At 45.1% G+C, this 21,558-nt stretch overlaps 1 protein-coding gene across 2 annotated transcripts; it reads right to left on the minus strand.

Moving 5' to 3' along the window:
- Positions 1 to 440: 440 nt before the first annotated feature.
- On the minus strand, positions 441 to 20,793 carry LOC130610043 (SLAIN motif-containing protein-like). Of its 2 annotated transcripts, XM_057429595.1 has the most exons (9): positions 20,307 to 20,793; positions 18,188 to 18,912; positions 11,953 to 12,086; positions 9,212 to 9,361; positions 5,989 to 6,129; positions 3,816 to 4,133; positions 2,852 to 2,989; positions 2,379 to 2,700; positions 441 to 766 (listed from the first exon to the last, which is right to left on the minus strand). In XM_057429595.1, the coding sequence occupies exons 2-9, from the start codon at positions 18,892 to 18,894 to the stop codon at positions 709 to 711; spliced, it is 1,968 nt and encodes a 655-aa protein (XP_057285578.1). In that variant the 5' UTR covers positions 18,895 to 18,912; positions 20,307 to 20,793; the 3' UTR covers positions 441 to 708. The 2 variants fall into 2 exon arrangements, with proteins under 2 accessions (XP_057285578.1, XP_057285579.1); XM_057429596.1 differs by lacking the exon at positions 9,212 to 9,361.
- Positions 20,794 to 21,558: the final 765 nt, after the last annotated feature.

The following is a 21,558-nucleotide window of genomic DNA, read 5'->3' on the forward strand; positions in this document are numbered from 1 at the left end:
AACAGCAGGTTTTAAAGAGCAGCCCCTGTCCCTGCAACTGCCTGTTCACAAACCCACACAAATATTGTGTACTGCTCCTTCACTTGTGAACGGTGACGCACGTTGACCACAACAGCTTGAAGTGTTACTACAGTTATAAAACCCTGCTTTGTCTTCTAGAACAAACAATAAAAAGGAGCAGGAACACATTCTATACAGAAGTAAAAAACAAAAAATCGAACCAAAAAACGTGAGTTTCAGACAGAGTCGAGAACACGAGGCTGAGTTTGGAAAGTCACTTCTAACATCTCTATACCTAGTTCTAGTCTCCCCGAGCTGCTGCTGATGCTGTGGAACAACACAGCGACAGCTCCAAGCTGCGCCCTGGACCCCAGCAGCCTGCTGAAGCCAGCACCCTCCAGAGCAGGTCCCAGAGTGCTGCTGTGACAAACCTTCCCAAGGGCTGCAGTGGAGGTTTAAAGGAGATAAGGCTACTTGCAGTCTTCCTGTGAAGACTTGTGTTGCAGTTAACGTTTACAGCAGTGGGAACACAGCAAAGGAGTTGTCTGTTCTGCTGCTGTGAGGTCGGGCTCTTGGCAGGTGACAGGGTGAGGACAGTCTGTGTCAAGAGGAGGGGAGCTATATACATCAGTCTGCAATGTGATGGGTCTCTGGAGTTCCATTGCATGCCCAGCCAGCTGGGGTCTGCTTCACAGGGGTGTTGGGTTGTCAGTAGCACCCATCCTTCCAGGAATCGTCCTCTGTGGTCTGTGCTGACTGTAGAAACCTGGGTTGAGAGACAAATGGGAAAAGGGCACTAACAAACAGCTGCAAGAAGGAGGAAGATCCCAGAAACCTGCTGAGCACAGGGAATGCTTGTTTGAGGCTTCACATCTACTGATGCTAACATCTGGCGGCCTTCAGCAAACCGCTGCAGCCTCACATGTGCCAGAGGAACAGATGCAGCACCACCAATTCCAGGCAGTGCAGGGACATCAAGTGACATTTATGCTGCTCTGCTGTTAACACTGTTACAGGGTTTTTCCTGTGACTGAGTCCAGGAGAAGTATTTTCCCTGCAAATACAACTGAACACCTGAAAAATACCCAGGTTTTGTCAATGTATTACTGCAAAGTAAGACACTGATTTTAAATTAATATTCAGATGGGAGGTTTTAAATAGATACATTTCAATTGAAGGCTACAATGGGACATTAAAAATCAACAAGCACTTACTGTGTATTAGCCTGATACCAAATCACCTTCATTTTCCTCAATCATAAAAGTTCATGGTACAGCTGTGCCAAAAAGAGCTGTAAAAACCCAGCTTTTGGCAATTTATCACACAGTGAAGCACAGCAGATGCCTCAGGATGATGGGATGAGCATGCTTGCTCCAGTGCACAAAGCAGGCGTGCAGGTATGCGTTAACATGTCTTAGAGGCCTTATTCTTTAAAGGGATTTAATAGGTTCTAAGTAAACACCTGCTTCTTTAAGACTATCTACAAGCTTCAGGTATCCACAGTGTAAGTATTTAGGAAGCTAACTGTAAAAGCCAGAAATAAATGTCAAAAAAAGCAAAGTCCAACCCGCTCTCGCACCTTTCCGGATTAAGATGTGGTCCCTAAATCAGTTCAGACTCATGAAACAAGAACAAGAATTGTAAGTTACTGAAGCCCTTTTCTATGCTCTGCTTTCCCCTGTTGTAGAAAGTTACTGCAAGGATACAGAATCATTCTACAGACAAGCCTTGGTAATTTGTCCTACTTTCCAAGCCCTTTAGAAACTCACCTGAAGTCCTAACCAAAGACTAAAGAAGACAAAAAACCACAGCAACCTTATTCTACCAGTAACAAAATTAAGAAGCACCAAAGTAGGTCATCTGGGAAGATTATTATATGAACAGCAAAGAGTTATTGGTCTTTTGGAAGAGTTTTTCCCCTTCCCACTGAGTAAGTATGTGCCATAATGTTCATTTCTTATAGAAAGAAGTTTGACCCTGGGGCTTTTCACTTTCTGGGATAATCAGCTTGGTTTTAATAACACACTTTTTAAAGCAGATGGAACACTGAAATACTGAGTGGTTTGGTCACTGCTGATGTGGTAAAAAGGGGCATCTCGCCCAGAAGCTGCTGAGTCCCAGCCAGGCAGTTCCCAAAGACATCCACAGAAGGGGACTGCAACCCTGTAATGTCCATCTCCCAGCTAAGTACTGCTCTTTCTTCAAAGGCTCTCCAGCCACAACCCCACATCTACAGTTAGTCAGTAGTTGTGACCCAACTCCATACCCACGTCATGCTTTTAAGATTGGAGATGAACATAACTTTTTAACCCAGTGGTTTAACCTGTGAACCAAAAGGCAGATGTTAAAGTCTGTGAGGTTTGGAGCCTCATGCTTACCTCCTGGATGGCGGTGTTGGCTTGTTCTTGGGCACCGAGATCCCCCCAACAGACGTGCGGGCTTTGATGGGGGAGTTTTTTGCCACAGTGACCATGTTACTGCTTCTGGTAGTGCAAGTGTTGCTGGAAGAGCCTGCGTGGAGCTGTGAAGATGCCTGTGGCTTTCGAACTCCACTGACAGGGCCTGTGTAACTGCAGGCTTTCACTGGCTGCCTGGGTGTGAGGAGAGAGTTTGTGCATGACCCTGCCTTCATCGGCTGTCGCACTGTCAAGGGAGACTGCCCAGCACTGGAGGAATACCTGAGCTTACTGGGAGCCAGACCTAGGAATAGAGCAACAAAAGGAAGAACAACCCAGTTGGCAAAGGTAGTTTAAGAACAATTCAGGATACCAGGCCTCTTAGGGTGTCCTTAGGGTTGGTTAGACAGAGGGGAATCAGCTGCAGGGGTGCACAGAGAACACCTCACACCGACCTGCTGACCGCTGCTGGGTTCTGGGAATTCGGCTGCTTGGCACCTGCAGATCTGACTCCAAGCTCCGACTGCTCCTTACAGACTCCAAGGAGCGGAGGCTGGTCCTGGCCAGGTTGGGCATGCTGTGCCTCATCTCCTCTGAAACCAAGAGCAAATTCTCCGTTGCTGCTTCTGGTAGCAATGGGGATGTGTAAAGGGTTAGGCCCTCTCTTGAAAAACATACATGCTTAAAAACAGACAAGTATCACAGAACACTGGATTGGAACCTGAGGATCATCTGGTCCAACCTTTAACCATTAGTGTATAACTAATCCTAGAATCCCGGACTGGTTTGTGTTGGAAGGGACCTTAAAGCTCATCCAATTCCAACCCCCTGCCACGGGCAGGGACACCTTCCACTAGAGCAGCTTGCTCCAAGCCCCTGTGTCCAACCTGGCCTTGAACACTGCCAGGGATGGGGCAGCCACAGCTTCTCTGGGCACCCTGTGCCAACGCCTCAGCACCCTCACAGGGAAGAGCTTCTGCCTAAGAGCTCATCTCAGTCTCCCCTCAGGGAGGTTAAAACCATTCCCCTTGTCCTGTACCTACAGGCCCTTGTCCAAAGCCCCTCTCTGGGTTTCCTGTAGCCCCTTTAGGCACTGGAGCTGCTCTAAGGTCTCCCCTTCAGGAGCCTTCTCTTCTCCAGGCTGACCCAGCCCAGCTCTCTCAGCCTGGCTGCAGAGTAGAGCTGCTCCAGCCCTTGCAGCATCTCCGTGGCCTCCTCTGGAACCATTCCAACAGCTCCACGTCCCTCTTGTGTTGTTGCCCCAGAGCTGGACACAGTACTCCAAGTGTGGTCTCACAAGAGCAGAGTACCCTCCCTTGACCTGCTTCATTCTTTGTTTCCATTAAATAACAGCTCTTTTGAAATGTGTATGTCAAAATTACTTGCACTGGCTCACGTCAAAGCTCAGCCCCAGCTTACCCTCACTGTTGGCATACTTGAGCCGGTCCTGCATGGGACTTTGCACAGATCTCCTTGGGGGACGGATCCGGGATGTGGATGACCTGCTGTAATCTGCACTGGAGGAAGGGGACTGACATCGGGGTGAACTGAGCGGAGAGGGTGAGTATCTGTGCGCGCTGCGGTACGACAGGGAGCAGTCGTAGTCATCCTCATCCTCCAGGCTGTACGTGTCGAACTCCTGGTCGCTGTAGGTCCCTCTGCGCAGGGAGTGAAGGGAAGCGCTGGAGCTGCGCCGGGACACAGATGCAGAGCTGGAGGCACAATCCTGACGGAGGCCTGGAACAGAGGCAACCTGGATCAGAGGCAGGTTTTAAATAGGAATCCCTTACCCAGATGCAACACAATTCAGAAGCAACCCTTTTATCAGTGATTTCACCTTGGGAGGAGAGTCAAGTTAAGAACTTGCTTTGCTGGAGACACTCACAGCTTATGGAACACCTAAAGTGGAACAGTGTCACCCAGATCAGCACTGTTAATAGAGCTAATATTCAAATTGACCTGAATTACTCCCTATGTCACAGACACAAGCAGCTGTGACTGTGGACTAGATACTGCCACACGAGCATTGTGAGGTTAACTAGATGGAGGAGTTCAATTCACAGTATGAATGTTTTAGTTCAATTAATTACTCACCCACCGACATTTCAACTGGTTGAAACAAAGATCTGAACTCCTGTGTCCAAGGGAAAACACATCTGATTCTTACAGACACCTCCAGTGCACATGTGTATTTACAGGTCCCCCCCCACTTACACCTTTAGTTCATCTTCTTGCCTAACAAAATACCAGCAATTTCCTACCAAGAACTAATTCAGCAAGCTGGCAGAAAGGGCTTTTGAGAAAGGCACCACTTAAAGCTCTGAAAAAGCCTCTTCCTAGTGCAGGGATTAAATAAAGGAAGTGTTGCCCACTCCTCTCCCTTCACAATGCAACATGAAAAGCTTCCATCTTTCCGAGGATGAAGCACTTTTCATATTGCACTGGAACCTTTGTAATGTGACAGGATTTTTATCACAAAGCATAAGAAAATATTCAAGTTTAGAAAGGAAAAGGCTGTTATTTGCTTTGTTCACTTTAATACAACTTCTCCTGAGCTGCAAAAAAGTGATTGCAGATCTTGTGTCTTTTGCCCAGTTCTTAGATCATAGTGGTTTTAAAATGGATAAATGCACATTTCTAAAGTCAGTGAATGTTCTCCAAACCAGAGAACTTCATTCTCCATTTCCTGTAAATCAAATTAAGGATTCATTTGCACAGAAAAACAGATCCAACCACTTTGTTCCACCTTCAATTAGGAACTCATCCAAATCTCACTGAAGTCAATGCAAAGTTTACCCATGATTTAATGGGAATTGGATCCAAGCCCCAAAATTCCCCCACTGGGACACGAACTTGTTTCATTGTTAAGTTAAATCCACCGAGCTGCTTCTGAATGGTTTACCAGAGCAAAACTTAAACTATAACTCCATCTCTTCAGGTTTAGCACTCCTGAACTCCTGGGTTTACTCAGTAGAGCGGTGAAATAGTACATGCATCTTCTGTGCCATAAACAACTTGTAATACCCAGCCCTGCAGACAGCTGCTAACAGGGCTCCAGGCTGCAGCCACTGCTCAGAAAAACACACGTTTACAAGGAGAAAAATTGCTGGGTTATTATTTCAGCTGGATCAGCTCCCAAAGCAATCCACAGGGAATGTCCTGCTTGTGTTTGCTCAAGTGAGGGGGCTGCAACCAGGTGGGTACTGTGAGCTGCTGCTGTTTGAACTGCCATGACAATGAAACAGTCTCTCATGAAACTACACCTATACTTCAGAGACAACATGGGATGAAGGAGTTCTGAGTATTAAAGAGTGCTTATGTATTTAACAGTGGGGTGTGGGATAATACTTTCAACACTATCCTCTGCTTTAAGAGGTGTGATCTTGAGAATGTTCTACAATTGCTAAGTTTCAGTGGCAGTTCGGGCCTGTACAATATTAAAGGAAGCCCCTGCAAATCACAAACATGTGAAATGATCTTTTCAGTTATTCTTTTGTTGTTAGGGAAAGGGGAAGAGAACTCCAGTTGGAATCCATCTACGTTATCTCTACAGTGCTAAAACTACCACTCAAAGAAGATGGCCATCACCTACTTTCTTCCTGAAGGCGTGCCATGACCTGGACATCAGTCAAGTCCTGCAGTTTATATCCCATAGAGATGGAGTCATCAGATGTACTCAGCTCGCTGTCCACAGATGACTGAGAGCTCAGTGCAGAGTGCATGCTCAGATAACCTTCAGGAGGGAAGAGGAGCACAAAAGCATTCAGACATCCACATACAAACCAAGAACAAGCAGCAGAGCAGGTATTCTGACAATAAAGCCAGTGCAGTTGTGAAGTTGAGGAATGGTTGCTAGAAATAATTAAGTAGTTAGAAATAACTGAGAACACAACACTCAGTGTTTTGACCTGCAGTTTTCAGGAGGCAGAGTTGTACCTGTGCAGGGAACAAGCTGTGGAGAAGGTAATTTTGAGCTTAGAACCATTAGAGTATCAGTATTATTTCTCCCTATTTTGAGAAAAGGGCAACTATTGATCTAGATACATACTTGTATTAAAAAAAAAAAACAACCAAACCAACCCAAACCTCACACAACAGAAAAACACCCCCTAGGGAAACACAAAAAATGACCAGAGAAATTTCTGGGAGAGCAGAAGGATCAGTGAATGTGAAACCTCTACATGGCAAATACGCTCATCTATGCCACATGCTCCCAGTGTAACTAACCCCTGAACACAGACACATCAGACCATGTAACTCACAGAGCTATTTTAGGAGAAAATACATCATTATCTTAAATTAATTCCAAGACAAGTTTGCAATTAGTAGTGTATAGATTTAGACCCCCCACTCTGACAGCAGATTGGATGAAGCAGGTAGATATGCAAGAGCCTGAGAGCACTTAACATCACTTTCAGCTAAAGTAGGCTTAAGAGATACAAATCCTGCTCAAGCAGGGATTTGATATCATCTCTTAAATAAAAAGCAACGAGCAGGCAGAGGCGCACCAGCAGACACATCCAGAGTGGAAGTCAGCCTCCCAGAGCATCCATGGGATGTCATTCACCACAGACTTCCGCTTCAGCTTCAGGCTTGGCCTGCTGTGTTCTGAGGGGTCTTCACGGCAGCACATTGGCAGAGTAATTCTCAACAAGGATGCCAGCAATACAACATTTTGCCTGCTCTCAGCAAAACATCTAAAAGCCATTTCTGAGCAGCCCTTTGAACAATGGTCAACTCCAGGCAGGCAGGAAAAAGCAGCAGTTTCCCAATATTATTTCTTCAACCAGTTTTGAAGAGCAGTAACCAATGACATGGAAAAGACACATTTAAAGTCCATGTGTAAAATAAATAATACATTGAGAAAACTGCTTTGTACCAGTAAGCCTCCAACTCCTCATCTGCAAAAGCCAGCTTTAAGATGTAACACAATACCACGAGAGAAGTGTGACTGTACTGTAAGGACTGTGTCTGTGCACATGTGTGCTGCACAAATACATACTCCAAGTCAAGACCCTCCAGTATTATAACTGTACAACACAATCCTGTTTTTTCTTCTGTCGTCAGCAAAAGACATTGGAGGCAACATGAGCGTAGGGACTGCACCTGCGGGATGTAGGATAAGGAATAAGCAGTTTTCCCATACTAAAAGCTGTATTTTTAATGCAGCTGTATCCTGAATGCAGCTGTTTAAGAAGTTCCCACTCAGTTGTACGTGGTTAGTTTGGTTGTTGCATTCTGAACTGCAGGTGTGTTTTAAAATGGTCAAGGAAAGAAGAAGGAAAACATTCACATTCTTTCATGAGCAAAAAGCGCTGTGGGCTCAACACTGCAAGATGGGGTGACTGTGATTTTCATTACAGAACCTTCACATCTGGATTTTGTCACAGGCTCTTTGTTTAGTTTTTCAGGGCAGTTACTGTTAAAGAGTTTTCAGGGTAGGGAAGCTCCAATCTTCTCAGAAATAACATTAGATTTGAGTCACTCAAGTTGCTGGTGAACTTTAAACTCATGTTAGCACTTCCTTAAGGGACAAGCCACCACACACGCAAAGTGAACTCTCATGTATAATCCCATTTGGATAAAGCCTGTTCTATACCTGCCTTTTCATGTGGCACCCGTGACACAGCCTTTGATTTGCAGGGTGAATGAAGAAGCCTTAGAAGTTCCACAGACACTTTGGTTTTACACATCAGTTACTGTTTCTGTGTGAAAAGGTGGGTAGAATCTAGATCGCCAACCAACCTCATGTTAAAAACAAGAGATTGATTTAGAAACGTTTCCCTGCAGAATCCAGCTTGCAAAGCTGGCAGCCCTACATGCAGCCTTTGTTTGCAAACAGAGATCAGTGTTCACTTCTATTTACAGCAGAAACCCAGCAGCTCTCAAGAGCATACCTGCACCTGTGGAAACATCCATATCAACCCTTTTTTAATCCTTAAAATAGAGGCTCATCCAATAGCAAGCTTCAAGCCAGGACTGTTAAATATGCTTTATGTTTTTAAACATGCAAATTAGGACATAGCAATTTCCAGGAAAATAAACAAAGAAAGAAATCAAGGAAGATTCCTTTGATCATAAAGCCAAAGGGCAAAGTCTTTGTGCTCGGAAGCTGAGCACAACCTGCATCCAGGATAAATGAGGCTCCTGGAAGAGCCCACATGGACTCCTTAGGCAGCAGCTTTATATGCAAAGGCAGACTTGAGGCTCAGAAGCTTCATTATCATTCCTACAAATATGGGTTTCCAACAGGAATTGTGTGGAAATGGCCTCTAAGGTAGGAAATCTTACTCCAAACGCAATAATATCTGACAAAACTTTTGTTATATTGTGTTCACCTGCCCACTTGTCCTATCTAAAAGCTTCTCCTGGAGGTTACACCTTTTACCTTAAAGCACAAGGCTCCTTTCTGTTGCCTACACTAATCACGATTTACAAAAGAAACTCTCAAGCCAGCAAACTGAATCCAAGGAATTTCATAAAGTTAACACCTACAGAGGATACCATTATTCAAGAGCAGTATTTTCTTTGCCCCACCAGCTGTTTTCTACCTGAAGTCACTTAAAATTAGTACAATTTATAAATATATAAATTTATAAAAACAGAAACCATGAAATAAATACAAAACATTTAGAATGCAAGGAGGTTTTCTCTAATGAAACAGACGAGACCTGGGTCAGTCAGCAAGCAAAATAAAAAGAGAAAATCCCCATGAGTGAACTTGCATCTCTTAGTAACTTTTCCCTGTGTCAGTTAGTAAAACTCCTTGCATTTTAAACACTGGAGGTTTGCACTGCTCTATTGACATGCCATACCTGAGCTGCCACAGGTTAGTAGTGCTTTGTTAGTCGATTTGAGATGCCCGGGAGAGTTTAGTGCATTGCTACAGGAGCCTGGCTCTGTATTCAGATTATGGGTGCTTGGTGATGCCAGCGGACTGCAATACAGGTTTTTCCATCTACTGGCTAGAAGGAAAAATACAAAAAAGCCATCAAGGTTATCAAGTTATTCTGAAAACCAAAGAGCATAAGATAAAGCAAGGCAACAGATCAAACAAGATTCAATACTGGAACAGATGTACTTCAAATGAGACATTTTGACAGTGTCGGTTACCACTGTAGGAAGCAAAGCGGTGCCTGCCTCTTGCTTGCTCTCCCCTTTAACTTGTTCTGTCACTTCTGAAGAATTCCAGGAATAACTGCTGACAAACTGGGCTTTAACAAGCCACACGCTTTGAAAGGGCTGGTCTTCAGACATGGCTGTTTTCATGAGTATCTGTCATTTCTACACCCATCTTCCCTCTCAAGAACTCCACTGACCTGCATATCTTTACACATCTGTTATTTTGACTTTATCCTGATGGATTCAAACCAGCGTTACACTGCAAAGCTGTGCCTTGGGACTGAACTGAGAGCAGATCAGTATGGGAAACAGCCATTCTGAAATTCTCATTCAGCACAAAGACTCACATATGAGTTAGTGAAACAGTCAAAAGTAAGCCAGGTAGCAGAATTAGTGCATCCACACTTGTGAAGTGGGAAATGAGCACCTAAGGAATGACTTCATCTGTAACCTGTATATATTCAAGGGGCTGCTGGACTGCCCATAAGCCATTACCACTGAGAGAACAGTAGCTAAGAAAACAATGAAGATTCACTATATAAATAAGTTTTGTTGTTTATTCCCCCCCCCCCCCCCCCCCCGAAGTATAAGGTCAGACTATTTGAGTTTGGAACAATGCCGTACAATAAAAGCTGATATATTTCAGGCAGAAAGCAAAGAGTTAATGGAATGAACCTTCATTCGAGTTTTTCAGAGCAGATGGTTTATGAAAGTAAATGAAGTTTGGTCTCAAACAACATTCAGTTATCTCAAATGAGGAATTTCAAGGCTAAACTCAAAATAAGCCTGACCACAAGCACTGCCAAAACACTGGAAGAATGTAAACTTAAACCCAACAACAAATCATAACCCAAACAATGAGAAAAGCCACCCAAACCCCTCCCAACAAAACAGCATCCTCTCAGACTTCAAATCCCTGAAGTCAAATTACTGCCCAAACTGAAGTCAGGATTCTTGCATTCACACAGAAGACAAAGCCAGTTCAAACAAGGCAGACAGCAACTTCTGCACCAAGCTGGGGACTGGATTTCAGCAGTTAAGAACATCCCTGAACTTCACACCATTAATTCTGTTGGAAACTGCACTGTTTCAAACACTAACCCTGCTTTTGTGTTTAGATGTTGGCGAGTCAAACCAGACAGATGAAGGTGCAACAGCTCCTGCTCTGTGATGATTTTCCCTGAGGAGCTCTTAGAGGAACATACTAAAACTGGTCACTCCTCCAGCTGCAGGGTAAATGCCAGCTGCCTACAGAGGAAAGCTGTATGCTACAGAAAGCTGTACAGTATAGAGCAGGATAACTTACTCACTGCAAACCCCTCAGTGGTTTGGTTACCAGCAATTCAGCCCATTTCCCATTCTAACCCAGAGTACATTGGAAAAGACGTGGTTAGGATATCCACCACATGGATTCCAGGTGATATACTACAGGTATGCAGAAACAGAACCTTCTCAGGTTTGGAATGAAGTAACATCTGCAGCTATTCTAACAGCTCTTACATCAGTGAAAGGCTAATGTGGTATTGATCCTCTGGTGCTCTGAAAAGGAAAACACACAAAGCTACAACCCCAGAATACTACTGAACAGAAGGCTCTGTAGCATTTCATTTCAGGCAGATTGATTACGGGATTTTCCTTCCGTGGTGAAGTAATGCAGCTAAAAGCAACCACAAACTGCTTGTTGGGGAAGATAAAACTGGAATTAAAACTAGGTTTCCATGTGACTCCATTTCTTCAGCTTAGGGATTTTAATGTTTTATGATTGTAAGCTTTGAGCAGCGGACAACTACATTACCAGGTAATGCTACTAATGGTACGATACTGTAAGAATCATCACTATTAGAAACAACACCACCAGAACTTTTGATATAGAGAAGAAGCTGCAATAAGAGTTTTGTGTGAGTCTCTCCCCCATTCTCCTGAAGCATATTAGTCCCTCTGCATATTTGTACACTGAAGATGTTTAAATACTGAAAAATAATATCAAGAACCAGCAAACACTAAAACATGTTTTAGAGTTTTGGCTCTGAACATAATCAAAAGCAGAAAACAAGGTGGTCAATCTGGCTGTTAAATTGAAATGCCTCTATTTGCTTCTTAACAAATACATAGAGGTGAAAGACCACAGTTCCACTTGTTTGGTCTGTTCCTTGCCATCAGTGCAATTTTCTTGCTGTTTACAGACTGATCTCCTACCTTCATAGCCGAGGCATGACCAGCGTAACCAAAAGCAGGGAGGTTTCTACACACCACCACACAGGGCTGCACAAACATGCACAAATCTGAGCCAGTATGTGAAGTGCTGTGTCTGCAGACACTCTCCACCCTGCAACTGCACCCTTCAGTTCTCCTCTGCTTCACCACTTCTCACGGATGTCAAGTACACAAGTGGATATGAGGGACACTTGAGGCAGCAATGTCCCAGCTTACATACCTTGATCAAGTCTGCTCAGCAGAGTCCGACAGGCCACCTCTGTCTCGGGGCTGGGGTTATCCAGCACCTGCCGGCACCATTTTAAAGGTGAGGCTGTTTTCTGATCCACAGATTTCCTCGGGGATACGTAGAGCCTTTGCAAAGATGGAAAGGAGACAGCAAAAAATGCCCATTAACTCAAAGCACACAGCCAACGAAACAGCATTTACTAAAGTGCATTTAACAGGAGTTAATAGAGAAGTTACCCACATGAAAAACAGGGGAGGAAGATTTAGATTAGACATTAGGCAGAAGTTCTTCCCTGTGAGGGTGCTGAGGCGCTGGCACAGGGTGCCCAGAGAAGCTGTGGCTGCCCCATACCTGGCAGTGTGAAGGCAAGTTCTAGTATCTGAGCATGAAACGATGATGAGGATGGTTTTAAGACCTCAAGAAAAGTCTGCATGTGGTTCACTGGCCTCCTACGCTCTTGAGCAATAACTTTTGACACTCCTGCAGTGAGACACATCAAGTCTTTCTGCTCCAGTTACTCATTCTCACTCAGGCACCTTGTATTCAATTCATAAAACATAGCTCTCCACAACAAAACCAATACAGATCAACAGATATTTCAGTAATTATCCCATTACTTTCTAAAACCTCTCATGTTTAAAAGGCACAGAAACATACTATGGGGGTCTCAGGTGCCTATCCATGTTTGGCAGAGGTAAAAGAGACAACTGGGATATTTAAAATACTGGCATCAAAATGTCCATCTCAGCTATCACCCTGCCTTCTGTCCTGACTCCAGGTAAGGATAAGCATAGAAACAACCAATCCCAAAGCCATACTGAGGCAGAACGCTGTCCTGGACTCCCTCAGCCTGGCAATCTGGGAGTGTCAGATGGAGCACTTATCAAAATCACATTTTTTAGTGAAGTATCTACATCTAAGCCCATTTTTTACTTCATACCTGCTTCTAGCACCCACAGCACCCTATTGCAGCAAGTCCTGCAATGCCCCAGCGTCCAGGGTGAAGAACCACCTCCATCCATTCACCTGCCCTGAAAATGTCACCTGTTCTTTACACTTATATTCCTCTTGTCTGGCTCTTGAGGGGTGGGTACAGACGGAAGGTCATTATTCCCCATTGTCTCTTGACACGCTACTCATGGGTTCATAGATCTTAATAATATCCCTGCCCCTGGCCAGACCCATCTTTTGCAGTCTCTTCAGTCACGCTCTCCCGAAGAAGCTTTTTCATACCAAGCTTTACAGGCAAATACCAAAATCCAAAAGCTAATTTGCTATTGACAAAATAAATGCTGAGAAACACGAACACTATTATTCCTGCAGCTGCACTATCCCTACAAGCACGTCTTGCTGCGCTCCTGCATGGGTAAATGAGCATTGCAGCCACTCAGATCCAATAAATCAGAGAGAGCCAATTGCTCTCTCTCTGGATTTACTTTACAGTTGAGACAAAAAAAGCAGCAATAAAACCATCAAACAAAAAAGAGGCCAATGGCCTCCTTAGGGCAGGTCACGTTGTTCTTCACGTATTTTAGGTTAAGGGAGGAAATCCTGCTCTACTTCAGGAAGCAGTAGCTCTACCCAGCTCCTTCCACACCGCTAATCATGCTTCTATGTGATCAGACGTATGGTAACACTTGTTTGATTGCCAGAACTGTTTCCACATGGAACAGGGTACTGGAGTCCTCTGTAGTATGGCAGAGGACTCTCGTTTCCCAGCTGACAAGTCTATTGGTAAGAGATGGTCTCACTTAAATTTCATACAATCATAAGATCAATCACAGACTGGTTTGGATTGGAAAGAACCTTAAAGCTCACTCAGTTCCAACCCCCTGCCACGGGCAGGGACACCTTCCACTAGAGCACCTTGCTCCAAGCCCCATCCAACCTGGCCTTGAACACTGTCAGGGATGGGGCAGCCACAGCTTCTCTGGGTTCCCCGTGTCTGTGTCTCACCACCCTCACAGGGAAGAGATTTCACCAAACTCAAGGAAGAAAGCTCAACTCAGAGCACTGACAGACAGCTTAACTGAACAAGAGGGGAATTCTGGTTTTGATCCCACAGCATCTGCCTTAGTAAATTTCCTTTTCAAGAAGCTCTGGGGAAGGCTTCAATGTACCAACTTCTCAGGTACCCTGGCATCATGTATGCAGTGTTTCTGGTACAAATATGCTCAGGCGTGCCATGAAGCATGCACACAACCGTCAGTTAACCAGTCAGCCAAAGTCCTTTGGCTTTAACAAATACCTGATTCCTCAGTAAGCTTTACCCTGCAGTTTGCTCCCTCAACTCAGCAGCTGGGGTGTGAAGCGTGCACTGTTTAAATGCCAAAAGGTTATGCTTTGAATGTTTTCTGTGCTCAAATTGCAAATGACAATTTAGAACCTATCTGAGTAGTTACAAAGCCTAGCACAAAATTCAGAAAGTAAACATCAGGGGCATATATCCTAAATGTGATGTACTGGGGTTTGCTGTGGAACTGATTAAATATAAATGAGGTTTTCTTCAGCTTCTGTGAGGAAACCCTTAGATAAAACATCTTTACTTTCTGCTTAGTAGTGTTTCACTTTCCCATATCAAGAATGCTATGAAATGCAGCTCTGGTAAGTGCCAGGTAGTTCCAGTTGTGCACCAATGATGACAACTTTCCAACCTGCACACTGCATTGAAGAAAAAGCATCTTCACAATTCAGGACACATCAGATGAGTTGTAAGTGTGCAAGCCTGTACTGCCTGAGAGGTTAAGATCCTAATTAGGTAAGATATTTGCACTAGTAAATCTATAGGTCTTAAGAGGAGACTTCAGGCTGCAGAAAGCTCTATAACTCGTGCATTAGGGCATTAAACTGAGAGTAAATTGAACTGCAGTTTTTAAGACATGATGGTTTATTACATGCCTTCCACAGCACTTAGCAAAAGTTGCTACCACAGCACTAAACGTGAGCTACATGCATCAGAGCAAGAAGAAAGAGATTGGAGGTAGCTAAAGATATTTAGAACGATTTAGGTTTACAGGATATACTTCCAGAAAGTGCTCAGAAGGCAGCTAAATTCTTCTGTAAAGGTGTATTTCAAACAGGTAATGCATCCATTTTCCTTTCCTTCACACATCACTCCAGAAAGTTGATTTTAACATTTTTTTCTGTGCTTTATGTTGTTCTAGTCTCAAATCTAAACACTATTGTTGAATAGAACAGCTCAACAATAGAGTGTTGTGGAACAACAGTGAAACAACATTGGGCAGGTCTTATAATGATAGAAGCTAAGGGAAAAAGGAGGAAAATCATGTGGAAAACACTCCACACGAAGACATTCCCGTATTAGCCCAAGTAGAGGTCTGAGACTTTCTTACCCAGAAACTGGGAAAAGAGGAATAAAATGATACTGCAAAGCCCTGAAAAGGCGCTGCTTTTCCTGCCTATCTAGTGACTAATCCTGCTCAACAAAATCCCCAAATCTAGGCACTAAATCCCAGAAGCTCTAAACACACATTAGCTTAAGCTCATGACACAGCCAATAGTCTGTAAGATGATCAAAAGGCACCTTGTGGGACAACTCACGAGCTGCATTATACGAACATGGCACAAGGCTGCTGAGCTGCGTGTGAAAAAGATTTCCCGCTCTGCTCTGGCAGTGGGACCAAGCATATCCCTGCTCACACCTCACCCTAAGGAAAAGAGCAGGAGCCAACACCTCGAGCCTTTCTCTAAGCAAGCAGTTGACTATATCAAGTTAAAAATACCTCTGGAAGGTTTTCATCAGGTGACCAGCCTGAGAAACTAAGACCTTGTGAATTGCTTTTCATAGAGTGGTTTGGGTTGAAGGGACCTCAAAGCTTATCCAGTTCCAACCCCTGCCATGGGCAGGGACACCTTCCACTAGAGCAGCTTGCTCCAAGCCCCTGTGTCCAACCTGGCCTTGAACACTGCCAGGGATGGGGCAGCCACAGCTTCTCTGAGCAGCCTTGCCTGTGCCTCACCACTAAACAATAAACTAAAAGCAGAGAAAACCACAACTTAATTCTTTGGGGGAGCACCTACAAGGGGCAATCACTGAGGAAGACAAACAAGGTCAGGCTCCTGCAAGCACGGCTGGTTTGATCCCTTCTGTGCAGGGAACAGCCTTTCTGCAAACTACTCTGGAGCTGACCTGCACTGAGATGTAGCTTAAAGGAGCTCACCCATTAGCAGTGAGCAGCACTCCAGTCTGAATGTGGCTGAGCTGTGCTGACCCAGCAGCACAAAACACTGACTTCCACTTGATCAGGTCTAGGGGATATTTACAATTGTGAACAGCTATTTGAGAAAGGGACCTAAGCAAGCAAGTCAAAGGAGAGGCACCAAGGAGGTAGAGAGTTACAGCTGCAGCGTGGGATGCGGCACCTCACCTTTCCGAGTTCAGTGACCGCAGGGTTGTTGTTATAAACACAAACCCTGCTGAAGCTGAGGGAAGCTGCACAGAATCATGTGCAAGTTTGATCTAAATAAACCTAATAATTTCAAAGTAGTGCAGAAACTAAGCCTCTGTCTGCACCTGCAAAATAAGCCCCCTGCCGCGTGCCTTTGTGCTTCCGCCTTCCCCTCCTGGGGCCATGGGCTTTGCTGTTATCACATCAGCCCAAGGGCAGACTGCACCAGAGGCTTCAAACCTGCTGAGAAGTTATGATGCATAAGAACAATATCACAACAGAAAGCACCCTGAAGTTTGGACCTGTTCTTAGAACTAGAATGACACGAACATCTAAGAACCAAAGCCTCATTTTTTGAAAGCTTCTCACTCCCAATCCCCTGTTTTAAACACCTTCATATTTTAAAGACTACAAACTAAATTCTTTATTCTTTAAGGTATAAAGCATCACCCCCTCTAGTAGGTGATATTAAAGATAAGGTCAGCAGACCAAGAGGACCAGGCTGTTAACTGAACAGATAGAAGCAATGCAACATGATCAAAGATGATTTATGACAATAGTACTTGCACAAGTGCTCTGTAATACCACAGCTCCTTGGGGAACCTCTTTTTAATATGTTTGCCTGTATGAGACAAATCTGACAAGAAAACAGAGGTATCAACAACAGGAAGATCATGGTCTAGTGAGAAGATCACCTGGCAAAGAACAACCTCATGAGTCACCAGCTCAAGGGAAGGTGAAGACACAGCTGCTGGGAGCAGAATCAGTCTTGATGGCACCAACACCATCCATTGCCCACGTGATCTCAGACTCCCTCTGGTTCCTTCACCCAATCAATGCAATTTGAAGAATCTCATGAAAATGAACATAAAATTGACTGCTTTCATTAACACAGAAATAATGAAGCCTGTCTTCCAAATTTAACTGGTTAAATATATTCTTTTTAAAGAGATCTGCTCCAAATGCTGTTTAGGTATCCTAAGGAGTTTCAGTGATTGAGTTAGAACCATTATATAGGTTTTAAAAGAAAGCTTGCAAAGAAAAAAACAACCAACAATCATGTTTTTAATATAACCTCAAATTTAGACTTGAGCCAAGTGAGCTCCATTCCATTAACAAAAGTTTACCTTCACTTACATTGGCTGAAATTTCAAGTCGCAGCTACTGCATGAGTTGGAATTAGCCTCAAACTTTACCTAGCTTTGGAAGGGCAAAGGGAAATTAATCTGCTGATTTATACAACAAGTTCTAAACAAGGCTGGTGAAGCAGAGAGGCCTACACAGTGAGCTTGGCTGAGGATTACATCACTGATCTGTTTCACTTCATGTCTCCAAACAAAAGAAACAGGTTAACTGTGAAGAAACGGTATTCAGGAAATGAAAATTGTTTGTTGTCTTAGATACCAGCAAAAGCCACAAATTCCAGGCAGCCTGAGGTCTCACTTTGCATTTTACAACACTCTCATTTGTACATAACTATTAAATAACGTATTTAAAGTTTAAAAACTCCATTACTCATTTACCATGTGTTACACAAAAACCGGCAGGGAAGGGAAGTTTTCTGTGCTTGCTACAGCAGTGTCAGGAAGAAAGGGGGAAAGACAAAGCCTTAAACTGATTCAAGAAATAATAATAATGCTCTGGCAAAATGGTCTTAAAAATAAGACCAGTCAATAACAGGAACCACATTCCTGCTGCTAGCAACCGAAGCACTGTATAGAAATCACTTTATATCCTTAAAAATCACTGCACACCTAAAACCAAACTCCCAACTGCAGCAGGAGTTCCAGATATCACTGAGGGTTTGAAATACCTACCAGCAGTCTTCTTCTTCGTTGCAGTTTTCAAGTTCTAACACTTTGACTTCATCCAGATCCGTGTCATTGGACAGACTTTCTGATTCTCTGCATTTCTGGCTGGGATTTTGTTCGTTTGTTTTAACTGAGGAATCAATACCAGCAAGGACCACGTTTCCCATCAGCTCTGTACTATCACTCGTGGCTGTACGTGAGGAACACCTCACGTCACCATCATCCTTCACTTCCGCCTTACACACGCTGGAAGACAATTCCTCAGTGGCACTGCTGCTACTATACTGCATTTGGGCATCTGTATCTTTTGTGAAGCAGTTGTTATCTCCTGCCTCTTTCCTTATCTTGCTTAGTTGGCTGTGCAGATCCGCCATGATTTGCAATTCCTGCTTCTCGGTGATGGCATTGATGCTGTTATTAATCTCCATCCCATTAAGACCAGAGCCATGGTTATCCACAACAGTATGGAGCTCACTCTGCACTGTCCCAAGCACACTCCTGCTGCTCTTGGTCCTGGGGTGCTGGTTCTCTATCTCCAGCCTCCTCACCAGCTCCCTCAGCTTCCGCACCTCTGCCAGCTCCGCACCCACCTCCTGGGGGGCCGGTGCCGTGGCAGGGCCCATGGCTGAGTTCTCCATGGAGTCTCGTCCTAAGGCTGGTTCGAAAGCATGATCCTGCTGTATGACCGGCACATTTCCAGGCACCACCATCATCCAAAACACACAGTGGCACTGCAAGACATGAGAAACATCTAAAAGCTCCATGAAGATGCACCGTATTTTTAAGCCAACTGGCATTAAACCCCCCAAAATCTCATTTTTATAATCACAATTACATTGGGTACAAGGACATTTAAACAAAACCTATTGAAAGATAACAACTGAAATTAATAGGAAACATTTCAACAAACACAGAATACTCATTTGAAACAGTGAGGATGTGTGACTTGTGCTACAAAGTGGCTGTATAAAAGGAAGCTGATTTAATCACAGTTTCCATCTGTTTACTAACAAAATTTGTGAGAAAAGCACTGCCTGAGCAAAGCCAGGAAACTTCATTAGCAGGTGCTGACGTCAGGCAAGGACAGCACGAAGAAAATGCTAAAAACAGCCTTTGTTCATTACCAGGTTTACCCTGGAAAAGCAGAAAAGGAATTGGAGAAGGTTTCTGGATCAACTCACAGCAAAGACTAATGACAAGAACCACAGTTACAGTGGGAGGTGAAAATAAGCATTATTTGTGTCTTAACTAGCATCTTTTCCGGTTACAAGTGCAAAGGGAGAGGCAAGCTCTTTGAGGCCAACATAGCAAAAACCAGAACAAAAAGAGAGATAAATACACCCCACCATAGATGACATATTCCAGTAAGTTTCATAAACCAAAGCCTTCTACTTGGTTTGGTTTGTTAAATGCTACTGTTCACCCTGTGGCTGTCAACCAGGGTGAATAGCAGCAGAGCACCATCACTCTGGCAGCTTTACACTGCCCAAGTTTCCAGGCTTCCCAAAAATTCACATGCATTTAACAACCAGCTTTCCACCACTTACAGATAAGAAGCAAACACTGGTTTTCCCCTGCACTAGTGATTTACATGAGTTTTCCATTTCAACATGGGATTCATTTCTGAACTGACTCTTCACTGAAGAGCCCCTAACACAAGATTAATGCTCCACAGGAGTAAAAGGGAGTCCCTTCAAAAATATAAATCCTATTTCAGAGAAGGAGAGCAAACAGACGGACAGATGAGGAAAGTCAGAAACAACCACGCTGAAGTTTAATAGAAGATGTGATGCAGACACCACAATTTCACTTGCACCCTGTTTTTCTGTAGCTGTAGATGTTCTTCCCCCTCCATTTGTTGCCTCAAAGTTTCCCCTGTCTTCAAGGCCTAACTGCCAGCAGGTGAGAGGAAAACACAAAAATTCAGTGTCAAACAAAGGGCACGAAGCCAGCAAGGTTAAAAATACACCAACACCCCCTCAGCATCTCGCTGTTACTTCAATCCCTTGTAACTGCAGCACCTGAGTGTGTTTCCTACAAAACACATTTTGTTTTGGGTTTTTAACTTGTCAGTTGGTGGTTTTATTTAGGTCCTGTACAGAAAAGATGAAAGTTTCAGGCTTACATTTGAATTAGTAATGAAGACAAACAGCTCCTGTGAAGAGCTGACTGCAGTGCGCTTTGAACACCACTCTCAAAATGACGCCTCTAAGGAGCATTCCTGAAGTCGTTTTGACCTGGGAATGAGAAATTTAACGTGGGGCTCCCAGAAAATCAGATTCCTACTCATACGTCCACTTGGAAAACCTCCTTGTGGCATCACCCGCTCTCTCCATGAGTAACGAAGCATGGATGATCTCCAAAGGAACACGGAGGATTCCCAAAGGCAGCTCAAAGCTCCTGCTCAGGAACTTGCTGAGGATGCACCAGTGGGGAGTTTAAGCGTCCTACTGTCAAAGCAAAACACCACAGCCCAAGGGGGGAGCAACGAGATCTGTCACCCAACAAATCCCTTCCCCTCTAAGGCTGAGGAGCAGCAAAACCTGCTTTTTCATTCACAGACAGGGAATAAACAGATTAAAACCATTCCGCTTTTTCCCACGACCAGCAAGCCTAAATAAAGGAGCAGGGATGCAGGAGGTCAAAATGTGCATCTGAAAAACTTGATTTCATTGTATACAGGGCTCAAAAGGCGGGGGAAAGAGAAGGGAAGGGAAGAGGCGGCCCCATCTGAAGCCCTTGCTGTGCCGGAGACAATCATTCGGAGTTTCCCATCAAGACATCCGGGTTTCTAACGGGGGTTAACGGGATCCCCTCACCACAGAGGGCAGGATGAGGCCGGGGAGCGGGGCAACGGACGCCACCCCCTCCCAGCCCGCAGGTAACGGCCCCGGCCCCGGCCCCGCTCCGGGAGGAGGGTCCCGGCCGGGAGCCCCGCAGCGTGGACAGCTCCCGGTGCGCGGGCACGGCCTCTCCGAGGGAGGCACCGGGAGGAGGAGGAAGAGGAGGAGGAGGGTAAGGGCGGGGAGAGGGTCTCGGGCAGCACCGGGTGCGGCGAGAGGCGGCGGCGACGGGGCCCTGCCGGAGGCGCGGGGCCGTGAGGGGCGAGGGCGCGACCCTAACGTGGGGCGCGGCCGGTCCGGTCCGCGTGCTGCGGCCCCGCTGTGCCCATCTCCCCCCCCGGTACCTGCCGCCGGTGCTCGGTGCCCGCCGCTCCCGCTCCGCCTTTCTCCGGCGCCGCCGCGCGCCCCGCTCGCAAACGGCGGGAGGGACGCGCCGCGCGCGCACTCGGGACCCGCCCCCTCTGTGAGGGGAGGCCGCGGATCTGCGCCTGCGCCACCGCCTCAGGGCCGCGGCCCCGGGTCCTGGTCAGAGCC

The sequence above is a fragment of the Pezoporus wallicus genome, unplaced genomic scaffold (genome assembly GCF_028554395.1).
Source record: "Pezoporus wallicus isolate ANWC-B61680 ecotype Strahan unplaced genomic scaffold, APGP_CSIRO_Pwel_v1 contig_14159, whole genome shotgun sequence".
NCBI lineage: Eukaryota > Metazoa > Chordata > Aves > Psittaciformes > Psittacidae > Pezoporus > Pezoporus wallicus.